The sequence below is a fragment of the Nyctereutes procyonoides genome, unplaced genomic scaffold, assembly GCF_905146905.1.
Source record: "Nyctereutes procyonoides isolate TBG_1078 unplaced genomic scaffold, NYPRO_anot_genome, whole genome shotgun sequence".
NCBI classification, from domain to species: Eukaryota; Metazoa; Chordata; class Mammalia; order Carnivora; family Canidae; genus Nyctereutes; species Nyctereutes procyonoides.
The window spans coordinates 80,678,398-80,694,026 of NW_026575146.1; the positions used below are offsets into that span (position 1 = coordinate 80,678,398).

The window sequence follows — 15,629 nt, forward strand, 5'->3', positions numbered from 1 at the left end:
AGACCCAGGGAACAAAGCTGTCCCTGCCTGTCCTCAAACCTGAGCACCCCTGACCTGGCCCCCACAGAGATAGGTCCTACAGCTGTCATAAATTAAATTTATTTTCCAAAGAACATGGTCTTTGTTGTTGAGTGATAGACTGGGGGGTGGTGGTGATGGTAGGCATTTGGGACCTTAGGAACAGGGGACGTGGGGCCTGGGAGCCAGATGCCAAGAGAAACTCAAAGCGATTCCCCAAGGATTACCAATGGCATCAAGCATGTCACAGAGGACCCCTCCCCCCACCCAACCACCAGTCCCTCTTTACTTCTTCTTCTTCTTCTTGCGACCCCAGTTCTGGCGGCCTGCCTTCCGCCCACCACCATCCTCTCTTCTGCTCTGCCAGGTGGGCATGGGAGCCTCCAGTTCATTTGGACGGCCCCCCCGGTCTGGCACGTTGCCCATAAGCACCTGGGAGTTGATCAGACTTGAGTGTCAGGGAAAAAAATGAACAAGGGGGCCAGAGAGCCAAGTCTGAAGGCCAAGGCTGTGGAGGCCTTTCCCCACTCCCAGGTGCCCACCTTGTTGATGGCACAGCAGGTCCCTCGGCGGACAGCCTTGCTGGTGGCTGGGATAAGACGAGACAGGTCCTCTCGGGCAGCCAGGACATGTGCGATGGAGACATTTGATTCTGGGGTCAGAGCCTCTCGAATTGGGATCAGCACTGCCTTCATGGCTTCTCCTTGGGCCTGGGGAGAGAGGCACTCCCAGCTCAGAGCTGAGAATTGTAGAATGCCCTGGAATTCTAGAGCCCCACACCTTACACGATCCTAAAAACCTGCTCTCAGGTAATATTCCTGGCCCTCACTCTTCCTCCTTGTAGTGGGAGCCCCTACAGCAGGGCCTCCCTGGTCCTGCCAGGGTCTTTTGCCCACACCTCTGCCCTATCACTCCAGTGGAAAGAAGATGTCGTGAGGTCCAGGCGCTTCAGGAGCAGGCAGCGGCGAGAGCAGTACTGATCTCCCAGCCTTTGGCACAGAGACTCCAATGCCTCCTAGGAAAAAGGTCTCAGTCACACCCAGGGTCTCCCCTCGCTCCCATCTCCGGGTGAGCATGCTCTTCAAGTACAGTGGTACACAGTCTTACCCATCTGGGGGCATCCAGTGGGGAGCTGAGGAGGGGCTGCAGGAACCCTGGGGGCAGGGAAGGCAGCAGCTCAGAGATCTGATGGGAGAAGGTAGTCTGAGGTTGACGGGGCAGAAACCAGATAGACTCTCCGTGGATTCCTGTTCCCCCTGGCCCCAAGGACCCAGGCCTTGGAATCAAGAACGGTGGCCATGGCTCTTGAAAAACATCCCCCGGGGCATCCCGGGTGGCTCAGAGGTTTGGCGCAGCCTTTCAGCCGAGGGTGTGATCCTGGAAACCTGGGATCGAGTCCTGCGTCAGGCTCCCTGCATGGAGCCTGCTTCTCCTTCTGTCTGTGTCTCTGCCTCTCTCTCTCTCTGTGTCTCTCATGAATAAATAAATAAAATCTTAAAAAAAAAAAAAGAAAAAGAAAGAAAAACATCCCCGTGGCTGGAGCACTCCTGCCAGAACCACTTTTTTTTTTAAAGATTTTATTTATTCATGAGAGACACAGAGAGACAGACAGACAGACAGACACAGACAGAGGGAGAAGCAGGCCTCGATCCCGAGTCTCCAGGATCAGGCCCTGGGCTGAAGCCTGCGCTAAACCGCTGGGCCACCGGGGCTGCCCCCAGAACCACTTTTGGAGAAAGAACTCTCCCCCTACAAGGAAAATGGGGTGGCCCGGCGCGGAAGGGGCTCCAGCGCTCTACCTTGTCATGCAACTCCCACAGCAGCCGGCTGGCGGCGGTCCCAGGCGTCGGTCTGGGCAGCCCCAGAGCTTGGAGGGTAAGGACCAGTTCCTGGACCATGCCAGCTCCCTCCTCGGCCTCTTCCCCACAGGGCTGTGCGGGGCTGGGGTCCAGCCGGGGGTAGAGACGGAGGAGGCGGGCAGCCTGGAGTTCAGAGCAGAGAAAGCCTAAAAGGGAAAGGGAGCGGTGCAATCAAGGAGGGCCACCACCTCACCCACCAGGGCCAAAAAGCTCCACTTTAAAACCTCCAGGCCCAGGGGCTCCTGGGTGGCTCAGTGGTCGAGCATCTGCCTTTCGCTCAGGTCGTGATCCTTGGGTGCTGGCACCCAGTCCCGTATCAGACTCCCAGCTGGGGGGAGCCTGCTTCTCCTCTCCCTAAATCTCTGTCTCTCTTTGTGTGTCTCTCATGAATAAATAAATAAAACCTTTAAACAAAACAAAACACTCCAGGCTTCAAACACTCCGCCCTTCTAGTTCCGCCCCAACCCCGGCTCTACCTCCAAGACGAGCCCCACCCACTTTGAGACGCAGAGTCCCGCCCGGACTTCGAACCCCGCGCACAGGGGAACCACCTGGCTGGCTACGGCAAGTGCGACCCGCTGGAACCTCAAGACGCTCCCCGCAAAATTCTAACCCCCACGGCCCGGCCCACGCCCCCGGGGGGCGCGAGCCCCGGCTCCCCTTGGCGGTGCGGAGCCCGCCCCGCCCCTCCGGGGGCCGAGCCTCGCCCACTTCCGCATCCCCGGCTCACGCAGCAGGCGCAGGCTCGCGCCGGGCTCCCGCAGCGCGGCCACGCCGTCTCCGCCGCCGAGCGCGCGGTCCGGGCAGCGCAGCTCCCGCAGCAGGCCGGCCAACTGTCGCAGGAATTCCTCCTCGGCGCCGGGGCCTGCAGGCGGCGGGAGAGGTCAGGGCGCGGCGGCGGCCCCCGCGGCCCCATCCCCGCCGGGCCGGGCGCTGCCCACGTACCGTCGCCGGCCCTCAGCGCCTCCGCGCTCTCCCCTCGCTCCCGCTCCAGGGCGCCCAGCGTCGCCAGCTCCGCCGCCAGCCGCGCGCACAGCGCCCTGAAGTCCGGACACGAGGTGCCCCGCGACGTCGCCCCCGAGAAGCCCTCATACCTGTGGCGGGGCCGAGGCAGCGGGCGGGGATTGGGAAGGCGAAGAGGGGTTGCGGAGGGCAAACCTGTCCCTTCCTGCCCCCCGCCCGCGCCCCCAGCCGCGCCCCCAGCCGCACCCCGTCCCCCTCACCCCAAGGCCTGCAGGTCCCGGGCCACGGCGGCCCCCTCCCGCGCTTCCGCCTCCGCCCCCTCCATGGAAGCGTCCTGTCCGCCGGGCGCGCGTCCCCTGCCGGCCGGCGAGAGGCCCCGCCCCAGCGGCGGCGTGCGCAGTCGGCCCCGCGGCGCTCCGACCAATCAGCGCCCGAGGGCCTTCGGCGTTCTGATTGGCGCAGGAGGCGGCGGAGCCCGCCCCCAGGTCCGCGGGCGCGGGGAGCTCGGGCGCCGCGGTTCGGGTGACCGGGTCCAGACGGTGGAAAAGCCGCAGCCCCGTGAATCCAGCGCGTGCCTTCAGGATCCCAGCTGTCGCGACAGGCCAGCGGGTGGCGCTGTTGCTGCGACTTAGAAACCGGATTTCTTTTTCTCAGGCTCCCTCTGCTCTTGAAGCGCCCTAGACCGAGTGTCGTTCTCCCAACTCCGCTCCGAACGCAGAAACTTGTTTCCTCCTTTCCAGCTTGGGGTTGGCATTACGTCAGGGACTCAGGAAGGCCGGCTCACCCCCTCCCACCCACCCACCCCCGACACAGCTACGCCCTCCGCCTCCATCCGTCACGAAGCACCAGTCGGGCTTTCACCCCTCTTTCCCCGGAGGCCTTGGAGAGGGAGCAGGGCCAACATGCTGTCGTGATTAGGAGATTGCACCCTGGGGGGTAGGACTCGACTCCACTCCCCATCTCTGGGTCCCCGCCAAATAGCTTCCTATCTGGATGACGGGGATAAAACTGCACTTTTAAGGATTGTGAGGATGAGAGTCATACATGTGTGTGTTCCGTAGGCATACAGGGGTACTCAATAACTAACATATATTGAGCATTTTGTGTGTGCTACTAGGTTAAGTATCTTAGATCCGTTTTAGGGAGGAGAGCCGAAATTCAGACACGATAAATCAGAGTGAATGTGGGGTGGTGCCCAGACTCAAATTCAGATCTGATTTGCAAAATCCATGCTTTTAATTGCTTAACCTGTTACTACTGTTAGTGTTGCTGCTGTTTTTGTTGCAGTTTGTTAAAATTATAATCCTCCATGGTGCTGCCTACCCCAAGGCTGGGGTACTCAGGACCATTATTTGTTGACCTTAATAAAATGTTAAAAATTGCTCAAGTCAAAACCTTGGAGTCACGGCCTTGATTCCTTTTTTTTTTTTTTTCAAAGTCTTTATCTAATTATGTGGATTCTAGCTTCAAAATAGATCCATTGTCTTGCCCACTTCTCTCTGCCTCCACTGTTCTCACCCTGATCTCATGTGCCCTTGTCTCCTCCTGGACCATCACAGCAGCCTCCTCCCTGCTCCCTACCCACCCATCCCCGTGTCTGTTCCCCACAGGCAACCAGAGGGAATGGGTAAACCGCCTGAGTCAGGTCACAGCCCTCCCACGCATGGAGCTGTCCCATATCTCCACCTCACTCAGGATGACCACTAAAATCCATGCAATGGTTTGCAAGGACCCACAGATCTGCCCTGTCACCTCTCTGCCCTCAGTGTCTTCCTCCTGGCTTCCTCTCCTCCAGACACTCACACCCTTGAGGTCCCTCAGAATTACCTAGACATGCTTCTCCCTGAGGGCCTTGACTGGACAGTTCCCCTTTACCTAGAATGTTCCTCCCGCAGACATCCACGGGACCCCCCTCGCCTCCTTTAAGGCTTTACTCAAATGCCAGCTGCTCAGTGAGGCCTCCTGGAGACCCTGGCTAAAAATGACTATCCCACATCTCTACTCGGCTTTTCCCTACAGTACATATCCTTTCTAACGTGTCCTTTATTGTCTCCTTCCCTATAAAGTTCATAAGGTGTTCGTGGGAAAGGATTTTTGTCTGCTCTGTTCACTGCTTTATCCTGGGTGCTGAGAACAGGGCCTGGCATATAACGGGTGTTCAGTAAGTGTACTTGAGTGACTGAATGTATAAAACTCAGCTGGAGGGTCTGCTTAGGACTAAAGGATCTGAAGGAGAAAGGACGAATTGGGTAGCAGACTGTTCTGCTGATTCAGGAAGGTGAGGGGATGGGGAGCACCAATGTGAATAAAGGACACAGGCTGAGACTTTGTCACAGACATTTCTTGGAGCGAATATCTCATGCCCCCTCCCCAATGACAAGGCTGGGTCTTTGGCCCCCATCCTCCCCCGCCACGGCAGCCTGCACTGACGATAACAATATTGAGGTCACAGACTGGCTTGGAATCAAGATCAGGAAGATAAATATCGGGGTGCCTCCCCCAAGTCTGGGGGCCAAGCATCCAATCTGAGGGGCAAGCAGCTGGGAAATTGGGCCTGGGGGCTCCAGGGTCTGAGGTCTTCCTGGCTCCCAGGGTCAGCCCTCCATGCACCCCTGATTTGGGGGTGATGAAGAGTAATCATGGATCAGAGGTGGGTATCAGCAGGGAGCAGGACTGGGGGACCTGGGAGAGGCGGTGCTGGGAGGTGGGGGCCAGGGGAACCTTCCCCAGCTCCCACCGCTTCATCCGCAGATCCCACAGCACCTTACAGCACTCTGGTCCCCGTCCCACCCCTCCCCAAAACGAGGTAGGTTAAGAATGGAGCTTCCCCCCGCCCACCACGGAAGGGAGGAGACCGAGGCACAGAGAGGGGGATGGGGACCCAGGCTGCCCCAGCCCCCTGGTCCCTCCGCCCTCAGCTCTGGTGGGTCTGACAGTGACGAGAGCTGGGCAGAGTGGGGATGGGAGGGACATCCCCCTTTTCTCTCACCCATCCCAGGGTCTGGTTGGGAGAGCGGAATCTCACAGGTTCCGGATGTAATAAATAGTTAATAATTTAAAGGAAGTGACAGAAGGATCTAGCCCTCTGACCCCCTTGACCTATCCCTTGAACCCCTACAAGGCCATCCAAGTCTGGGTAATGAAGAAAGGTAAGTGCACATTTCCAGATGCTTGGGACCACGTGCAGGTCCCAAACCCATACAGCATTGAGATTGTCTTTCTCCAAGACCTTGGTCCTCCACTTCAGGCCATCAGATCTGAGGTACCCTGAAAGTCCCCTTCCACTCAGGGAAAAGAGACTGTGACATCACAGAGGGCCATGAAACCGGCTTTCAAACCCCCAACTCTGAGATGGAAGGGAAGGGGTTAACAGGGCCGAACATAAAAAGCTTGGACTAGGAGGCTGGGGCTTAAGGGCTGGGGGCAGAGTGCAAGAGGGGCGTGTGTGCGTGTGCGTGTGCGTGTGCGTGTGTAGAGCCACAACTAGCCTAAAAAGTGACTCCGTGCACAGTGCAGCCAGCAGAGTGCGGTGTGAATTCCAGCCACACCCCCACCTTGACTGTGTGTCTTTGCTTAGTAAACAGCCTGCACAATCATCTAGGACAGTGCCAGGTCCTAGAAATGGGAATGGGGGAGATCTGGGGTGGTCCTGGAATCCAGAAACATGAGCTCAAAATGATGTTTTTTTGTTTTTGTACCCAAGTAAAAAAACCCGAGTAATTTTGTGAGATGCTTGGGGCTTGAATTCAGAGGTCTGGGACCTTGGGGTTTCAGGGGCTTATGGCCAGTAGGATTCAAGGGCAGCAAGTCTCCGGGAATATCAGCCTTAAGAGATTTAAGTCCAAAGAATCTGGGATCTGAAGGTGCTACGGTCCTGGAGCACCTCAGTTCCATCTTGTATGGAGGGGTCAAGGTCTTGAGTCAGGGACAATCCCAATGTTGTATAGGCTTAAGCCCTGAATTTGAGGGACCGATGGCACCTTGGGGTCTTGGAACTGGTACTCCCAAAGTACTTCCGGGTCATTCAGGAGCTGGGGGCCGAGGGATGAGAGGTCTGGGTTGCGATGAACATCCCATCACCTGGGAGCTGGGCTTCCAGCTTTTATAGGGGATTGGGGATCTATGGGTACAAAGCAGCCAAAGATTCCAGGCCATTCTGGGGCTTGAAATCCCAAGTCTAAGGGGTTTTGAAAGAGGGTTATCTGAGGACTTGAGACCAGTGTCTTGGGCCCTAATATATTGGTGGCCTTCAGTACTACATCTGGGAGTACTAGGCACCTCAGAGTCCTATATGTGAGATCCAAAGTTCTGGGAACACTGGTCTGGGGTGGGTGGGTCTACACTCCTTGGCTCCCAGAGCATCTTGGGAGTGTGACATCTAGAGTTTGGTTGAGGGGCATAGATGGAGGCTCTGAGATGGGTCTCCCAAGTCATTTTGGTCAGAGAACATCTGTTTGGGCATACCTAAGCACTCAGGGCATCTCAAGAGGGTTTGGTGCCTCAGGGTCCTGGGGGCTACAAGAATACCGCAGATATGGGTGCCCCAAGTTTTAGGTGAGCATTCAGGGACCATTTGGGGTGAATCTGGGTTCTATGGTCTCAAGATCTAACTGTATGCAGGAATAATTGTATGCAGGCAGGGTCAGGTATTGGCAACTCCTGACTAACTCCGGAACTGTAGGCTGAGGGTTCATGGTGTCAGGCATGACCGGGTCTGGGTTGGTTATTTGAACAGGGAGTCAGGGGGCCCGGCCCTGTGACTCTCAGGGATACATGTGCTCCCCGGCCTGCCTGAGGTGAAGAGTCTGGGGATGCCTGGAGTCTCCTTAGTCTAGGTCAGGGAGGGGGTGGTGGCAGGATGGGGATGCCAGAACTCAGGATGCCTGGAACCTCTTGGACAGACATCCCAATGAAGCTGGGTCTGGGGTCTCTCAGTCCTAGATTTGGGGTCCAGGTTTCAGGTCTGGGGTCTCTCAATCCAAACTCAAGCTCCAAGTTCCGGGTGTGCCTAGGTTTGGGTTTGGGGGTCCGAGCGGAGTCCAGGGTCCTGGACCCTCAATTTGGGGTCCTCGGTGCAGCTACCGGACCCACCAGGCAGTCCTCACCGCGCCGCCTCCTCGTGGCGGCCCCCGCAGCCTGCGCAGCCGCACCGCGCTGCGACCCAGTGGCAGGCGCGCAGGGGCGCATAGCAGCAGAGGCAGGGCACGGCCAGGGAGAGCGCGGCCAGCGCGGCCCAGCGCGCGGCGGGGCGCGGGTGGCCCGGCTCGCAGGCGCACGGGTCCGAGAAGTCGCCCTCGGCGTCCGACAGGCAGTGGTAGAGCAAGCTCTCGGCGCACCACAGGCAGCTGAGCCGGCGCACCAGCAGGCGACCCGGGTCCGGGGCCTCGGCGCAGCGGCCCCCGCGCCCGTCGGCCCGGCGGCGGAAGAGCGCCCGGCAGTGCACGCAGCGCGCCGCCTCCTCCGCCTCGGGGGAGGCCTTGGCGGGCGCAGGGGCAGGCCCGGGGCCCGGGGGTGGGCGAGCGGGGGGCGCTGGGGGCGCAGCCTCGGCGAGAGGGGCGGGTAGCGCAGCGGGGGGCCCCAGCGCTGCGCCCCTCAACGCGCCGGTCTTGGCGAAGCGCACGACGCAGGTGGACAGGGCGAGGGGCGCGGGCGGCCCGGCGCGCCGGTAATCCTCATAGCCACGGCCGCCCCAGCCCGGGCCCCCTGCCCCGGCCAGGGGCTCTGAGGGCTCCGGAATCCCCGTGAACGGTAGGAGCGGAGGGTAGCTCTGTGGGACGAAGGGACAGGAGAACAGGTTAGCAGGGTCCATGAACCCCCACACTCCACCGCAATCCATCCCAGTCTCGGAAGGCTCGAGACCCAGCCTTCAGGCCTCGTGCATCCTAGGACGCTGTGCTGGGATCCTGAGTGCCTGCGTCTGGCACTCGGGCTTCTAAGCCCCCGGCCCACTCCTCTCCAATCCAAGAATAGACCGAAGAATCCAGGCACCAAGCCCTCTCCTTAAGGACCCGGTGATCCAGGCTCTCAGTCCTGTCCGCTCTCAAGATGCAAGAAGTCCCAGCATCCAGTACCCTCTACCCCCAAATCTGGGAGCTCTGCACCCCTTCAGGACGCAGGAGTCCAGTCCCCAAGGAGCCTTAACTCCTTTAGAGTCCATGCCCCTCCTAATGAATTAAGCAGTCTAAGGAACCCCTTCCACGAGCATGAAAAACTCCCTAATATGAAGCATTGTCCAAGTCGTCCCCCAAACCTCCTGCATTCAGAGCTCAGAACTTTCCACAATCTCCCTGAGCGCTGGAGACACGAGAAGCCCTCAACAACCCTCCGAGGAACCGGAGTCCCCAAGCACCGTCCCCACCACACCGCCCTGAATTCCAGCCAGCCAGCCTCTAGGATCTGTTTGTGGTTTCTGGCCCTTCTGGGGTCTCAGCTCTCCCCTACTTCAGGGCCCCGGCACCCTGCCCCCACTTCAACCGGAGGCCCCCCAGCCCCGACGCCCGTGGGAGGTGGGAGGTCGCACCTGCGCGGAGGAGCGGCGGCGCTGGGGGGACGTAGCCGGCCCGAAGCCAGAAGCGGACTCCACGGTGATGATAGTGGCCGCCGCGGTGGTGGGAGGCGTCTCCTGGCGGCTGTGACTGGAGGAGGACTCGCTGTCCACGTGGGACTGGGGGAGAGTGGCGGCCTCAGAGCCGGACCGGGCACAGCCGATGCCCTCACATAGACCCCCTCCCGTGGCGAGCGAGGGCTCTGCGGCCAGACAGGCCTCGGGGCAAGCCCCGGCTCTGCCACTGACTGCTTGTGTGACCTCCGGCAAGTGACCTCATCTCTTTGAGCCTCAGTTTCCTTCTCTGTAAAATGGGGATCATAATAGTGTCTATTCATAAGGATGTGGTTAGGACCCACTGTCAAGGGCATAACACAATGCCTGAAGTACAGGAAGAGCTGGAAATGGTTCTTTTTTTTTTTATTATTGGACCCCCTCTTCTCTGCTCAGCTGGCTAACCTACAGAACATCAAACTAGCTTTCTCCCTTCTCAGAAGCCCTCTGGGTGGGGGGGGGCAGGGTGAGCACCTAACTTTGGCTCAGGTCGTGATCCCCAGGTCCTGGGATGGAGTCTTGCATTGGGCTCTGCCCAGGGAGCCTGCTTCTCCCTCTGCCTATGTCTCTGCCTCTCTCATAAATTAATAAATAAAATATTAAAAAAGAAGAAGAAGAAGAAGCCCTCTCCCTTGGCCAGACAGCCACGGTCCTGACTTGTTCCCACCACCACACCTTCACTGGGGCAATTCCACCCACCAGGAAGAGGTTCCTTCCCATCCAAACCAACAGTCCTTTATACACTGAAACATCACTTCTCAGACACTTGGTTTCTTTTCTGTAACTTTGGGGGTCATTCTGATTTCATCCATTTGCTCAGTAAACATTCATTGAGCACCAACGACATGCCAGGCTCACAAAGGCCATTGTGAGGATGTAAGATGGAGCATGGAAAGTAGGGCATCCTTCTTGAGGAAGCATGAAATGTGTGGGACCTGTCTGCACGGATTTCTGTAGCCCCACCCACATCTCCCATTACCCTGAGATTCCCGCTTTTCTGCCTGGGAACCAGTTTCATTCTTCTAAGTCTCAGCAACTCCCACTGTTCCCAGCAAATGCCAAATCGCATCTGACATTATGTGCATTTATTCATTCAATAAATTTATTCAACACATATTTACTGAACACTCACTGTATACCAGGCACTGTTTTAGGCATTGGAGATGCATCAAGAAAGCAACAAAAAGATCCTTGCCCTCCTGGAGCTGGCATTCTAGCACAGGAGACAGGCAATAAACTAACAGATAAGAAAACTGTCTATATAGAAAGGAAATTAGGAAACTATCTTAGAAGATGAATAATTAGAACAGGTAGGGAGCATTGGGAGATCACAGTTTTAAACAGCTTACTCAGCAAGGGCCTCGCTGAAAGGGTGATATGTGTATAAAACCCAGAAGGGGGTGAGCCACGTGGAAATCTGAGGAAGAGTATTCCAAAACAGAAGGAAGGCCAGTGCAAAAGCCCTGAGATAGAACCGCCTGCCGTGTTTGAATAACAATGAGGAGGCTAGTGAGGCTGGAGCAGAGTGAGCATAAAGGAGAACAGGGGGCCAAATGGTAGGGGACCTTATATGCTTTGTCCTTTACCCTGAGTGAGATGGACCCCTGGACGGACTGAGTGGAGGGATGGCCATGATCTGACTTAGATGTCAATAGGGTCCCTCTGGCTACGTGTAGGGAACTTCCAGACAGTAGGGAGTAGGAGGAGGGGGGCAGTTGACAATAACTGAGATCCTCCAGTTGGGAGATGGGGTTGGACAGTACCAGGTTTGGAAGGGGATTCTAATCATTTTGAAAATGAAGCCAACATTTGATGATGGATTGGATGAGGAGCATAAAAAAGGAAAAACATCAAGGATGACTTCAAGGTTGCGACCCTGAGGAACTAGAAGGATGGGCTGGTCATTAATTTGTTCACTATAAAAGGTATAGCTTATCTTTTATTTTATTTTTAAATTTTCTGCCTTCCCACACTAGAATAGAAGCTCCATGAGGAGAGGGACTTTGTTTGGTTCACTGATGTATCCCCAGTGCCCAAAACACTACTTATTTGAAGGTGCTCAATAAATACTCTGGGATGAATGTGTGACCCACCACATAACAGGAAAACTAGGATAACTGGCATTAAGTTGACACCAATAGTTTGGGCCCAAATCTGTGTCCCCAGCATGTGGCGTGGTGCCTGATACACAAGAGATGCTCAAGAATGTTTGGAGAATGGAAACAGACCCCGGCCCTCCCAGCAGAGCTGCATCCTGGAGACTCACCGTCAGAGGGCAGGGAGTCTCTGCGGTGTCCTGGGAAGGGGAGGAGGAAGAGGAGGAGGAAGAGGGCGTAAGCGAGCCTGGGGCAGGGAGAGAGGCAGACAGTGAGTCCCCTGGGCCCCTGCCCCCCTCCCACCCCTCCACCCCAACCTCCAGTGCCCGCCATCCAGCCACTTACCTCGCCCCAGCGCAGCCAGTGCGGCCAGCAGGCTCTTCTGGAACTCATCAGCCTCTGCAGGGCTCTGGAACGTCAGTCCAAACTTGCAGTCACCCAGGCTCCAGTGATGAAAAATGGGGTTCACTTTGTTGTAAACCAAGCCTGGCCTCAGGGTACACTCCAAGGTGGTCTGAGGGGGCAGGAGGGGGACCAGATCAGACACCCCCTACCAGCCATGCTGGTGACTTCCTGTCAACCCTCAGCATATCTGCATACCTCAGTATCCCACAAACTTCATTTGTCAATCCTAGGTGTACCCCTGAACCCTGGTCAACACCCAACACCACTCCCCAATTTTATTGAGCACACCTCTGATACCCTCAATATTTCCCCCAAGCCCCTTGATCCCTATATTTTCCATATCCCCTTCTGATAACCCAGTGTCCCTCCTTTAGGCTCGATATTCCCCGAACTCTCCTGAACAGCTCAAAATATTACAGCTAATCTCCTTCTGATGCCCCAATAACGTCCCAAAATGCTACCCCCAAATTCTTATCAAACTCCCATAGATTTTCCCCTCGGATGCTGGTGAACACCCTAGATGTTTCCTTACATCCTCGCCCAATATCACCATGTATCTATCTTCACACCATTTCAAACCCCCCTACATTGTTCCTTCTGACCCCTGCTCTGAGATGCAACCCGACCCCCAAGCCTTTTCAAACAATCCAAGTCTTTCTACTACATCCCTAGCTGAAGCCTCAACGTTGTCCTTCTACATCATTCCAGGCAGCCCCGAATATTCCTGCTGAACCCACATTCAGGATTATAAACTCTATCTGACACATCCAGACGGTCCCTCACCAAATGCCTCCATATATACTTAGAGCAGACAGGGGCTGGTGGTGTAGGGCCTCCTGGTAAGGATCTCTGAGCAAGATGGAGCCACAGAAGGGTTCTGAGCAGAGGGAGGGACATGATCTGAGTCAGGTGTTAGCAGGGCCCCTGTGGAACAGACTGAGGTTGGGGGCGACAGGGCAGGAGCATGGCAAGACCTGTGAGGAGGCTGCTGTGACAGTCGTCCATCAGGCCACGGCAGTGGACAGGAGCTGCTTGATACCCCAGATATTCTCAAAGCTCCCAGTTGTTCTCCGTATCACAGATAGACACTTCCAAACTACATCCCACACCCCGGATCGACTGTGGGCTGGGAGATGACCTGACCTCATCTCTGCACTCCCAGCCCCATCCCCTTACTTCCCCACGCCCCCACCCTACCCCCACGCCCCAGGGTGGCTCACTTTCTGGTCCCGAAGGCGCTCCCCGTGGATGACGTAGTGCCCCTGGCGGGCCCCCCCCTCGGGCCTGGCCCCTCGGACCCGACAAACGCTCACCTGGCTGAGGCCCCCGCCCCCCACAGGCAGCCAGCCCCCACTGGAGTCATCTCGGGCCATCACCACGGCTCGGACCTGAACCATGTACCTGGAGGGGGTGGGGAGACAGGCACAACACAGTCAGTGGGCTCCGGCCCTGCTCTCCTGTCCAGTGTGCCCTCAACCCTCATCTCCCCTCTTCATCCCTCACATCTGGCTCCGCTGCGGCCTCGGGCACCGGTTTTCACTTTCTCTTACATACCTGCCTGCTCCCTCATGCCCACCTTCTTCCAGCATGGCTTCTTTCTTCCTCATGCCACCTCTTTTCTCCCGTGCCTACCTTCTCCACATCTACCTCTCCTCTCCATACCCACCTTCGTCTCTTTCCCCATCGTTCCCATCCTGACCCCCACAGCCTCGGTTTTCCACTTCCCTTCCCCCTCCGGCTCTTCCCCTACCAACCCAGTCTCCTTCCCTTCCCTCAGCACATTCCCACAGCCCCACCCATCGTTCCCCCTCACAGCTGGGTGCCTGCGCATATGTATTTTCTTAGAGCCCATCAACTCAGCTCCAGATCCCCCCTACACTGCCTCCACACTCTGCCGCCCAGGCCACTGGCTGGGTGAGAAACCCAGGCTCTCTTCCCCCCACCCCTTCCCGGATTTATGAATGAGACCGGATGCAAAGCTCACTGAGTCACCCAGCAACGGGAGATGGGCAGGGAGCAGGGAGAGAACCAGAAATGGCCAGAGAGAGGCCGAAAGGGAGATGGAGGCAGAAGAAGCCAGAAACGGGCGACCGAGACACAACCAGAGCGCATTTCATTCACAAAAATCAAGCCTGCTCCCTCAGGTCCCAGCCGAGGGAAGGCAAGGGGGAGAGATTGAGGGGAGGTGGAGAATTGATCCCTCCTCCTCCCCCTCCCCGCCCCAGCATCCTTCAGAACCATCTTACCCCGCCCCCCAGCTCAGGGGACGTAGCCCTCCGCCCAGTAACCGGGATCAGCGTCCAGCCCCTCACTACCACCTAGCGCAGGGACCCTGGCGTCTCAACCTTAGGGACCCAAGCAACGAGCTCTAGCCCCTTCCCCCCACCTGCCGGCTGCCGGTTTTCCCCGGCCCATCGGGAGGGGAAGGGGCGGTCGCAGCGCCCCCAGCCCCCTTTTCTCAATGGGATGGGATTTTGTGAATGAGCAGTCACGTGATGCTGCTTCCTTTGTCCGCCCGCCTCCCCCGACAACAGGTGAAGCAGAGAAAGAGGGCAGGGGTCCCCCAGGGCCTAGCTGGGATGGGACGCCGGGATTTCTGGATGCCCTATGCTCCCCGCACATCTGTTTCCCTGGGGGAGTGGTCCCCAGAGTTCCTCGGTGGTGGGGGTCCAGTTCGGAATTTTATGAATGGGGCGTCCTCGGAGAAGTGCAGGCCCCCAAATGGAGACTGGTACCCCAAATGGCTGCCGCGCAGTTTGGGGGCCCCCAACCCCTTGTCCTTCCAGCCGCGGTCTGGGGGGCGCCCCGGTGGGCAGGAGGCGCAGCGCGGTCCTGGCCGCCCCCTCACCGGGACCGGCAGTCTGTCAGCCCCCGCCCCCTCGCCCCCCTTGGCACCTGCCTGGGAGGCTCCGGCCGGGCTCCGAGCGGCGGCGACTTGGCCTCCTCCTCCTCCTCCTCCTCCTCCTGTTCGCTCCGGCTCCCTCGCTGGCTCCGGCGGCGCTAGAGACGGGCACCGGGAGCCGGGGCGACGGGGGAGGGAGGGGGAACCTGGAAGATGGGTGAGGGGGAGGGGGCGGCTTGGGGGAGGGGTAAGCGCGAGGCGGGCGTACTTGCCCGCTGGGTCCTAGAGCCCGTCACGGCTCCAGAAAACAGCCCCCCAGCCCCCATTTTCTCAGGATCCAGAAAGGATCCCCCACTTTCCCACCCATCCGCGTCATTGATCCCTGAGGACGCGGGTAAGGGTTCGGGACATGGCCTGGTGTCAGGGTTCTAAAGAGGTGAGGGTCTTCGCTTTGGGTCCTAAATGGGAGGAGCTGAGTACCTGGTAGGGTTCGAAAAGGGGTGGGGCGAGAAGGGAGCCTTCGCAAGGGGGCGGGGTCGGAGGGCCTGGGGAAGGAGAGTCGGCGAGGACGCCGAGGGCGCGGACTAGCGCTTGCGTCATGGAAGGGGCGGACCCACGGTGGATGGGCCTTCTAGGCAGGCCCGAGGAAGGAGAGGGTCTTGGGAAGAGATGTTGTGGGGTCTTAAAAGGTTGGAGTTTAGAAGTAAATTGTTTTATGGGCGGGGCACATGAGAGGGCCGAAGGGAGGAGCTACGCGGCAGCGTTCGTAACGGGCGGAGCTTCGGGGGAGGGGCTAACGACGGGGGGCGGAGCATCTTACAAAGGGGAGGGGCTAAGGGTAACATTCT

General features: G+C 58.0%; 2 protein-coding genes across 3 annotated transcripts; both read right to left on the bottom strand.

Annotated features, from left to right (window-relative positions):
- Nucleotides 1–83: 83 nt before the first annotated feature.
- FAM98C (family with sequence similarity 98 member C) lies at nt 84–3,216 on the bottom strand. The gene is made up of 8 exons (XM_055311289.1): nt 3,101–3,216; nt 2,823–2,971; nt 2,608–2,742; nt 1,818–2,023; nt 1,126–1,203; nt 917–1,033; nt 561–728; nt 84–450 (listed from the first exon to the last, which is right to left on the bottom strand). The coding sequence occupies exons 1-8, from the start codon at nt 3,163–3,165 to the stop codon at nt 304–306; spliced, it is 1,065 nt and encodes a 354-aa protein (XP_055167264.1). The 5' UTR covers nt 3,166–3,216; the 3' UTR covers nt 84–303.
- A 1,947-nt stretch (nt 3,217–5,163) lies between these two features.
- Nucleotides 5,164–13,336, bottom strand: SPRED3 (sprouty related EVH1 domain containing 3). 2 transcript variants are annotated; one of them, XM_055309562.1, is made up of 5 exons: nt 13,253–13,336; nt 11,880–12,048; nt 11,705–11,781; nt 9,361–9,504; nt 5,164–8,607 (listed from the first exon to the last, which is right to left on the bottom strand). In XM_055309562.1, the coding sequence occupies exons 1-5, from the start codon at nt 13,334–13,336 to the stop codon at nt 7,942–7,944; spliced, it is 1,140 nt and encodes a 379-aa protein (XP_055165537.1). In that variant the 3' UTR covers nt 5,164–7,941. The 2 variants fall into 2 exon arrangements, with proteins under 2 accessions (XP_055165537.1, XP_055165538.1); XM_055309563.1 differs by lacking the exon at nt 13,253–13,336 and having other exon boundaries at nt 11,705–11,734; nt 11,880–12,976.
- Between the last annotated feature and the right edge of the window lie 2,293 nt (nt 13,337–15,629).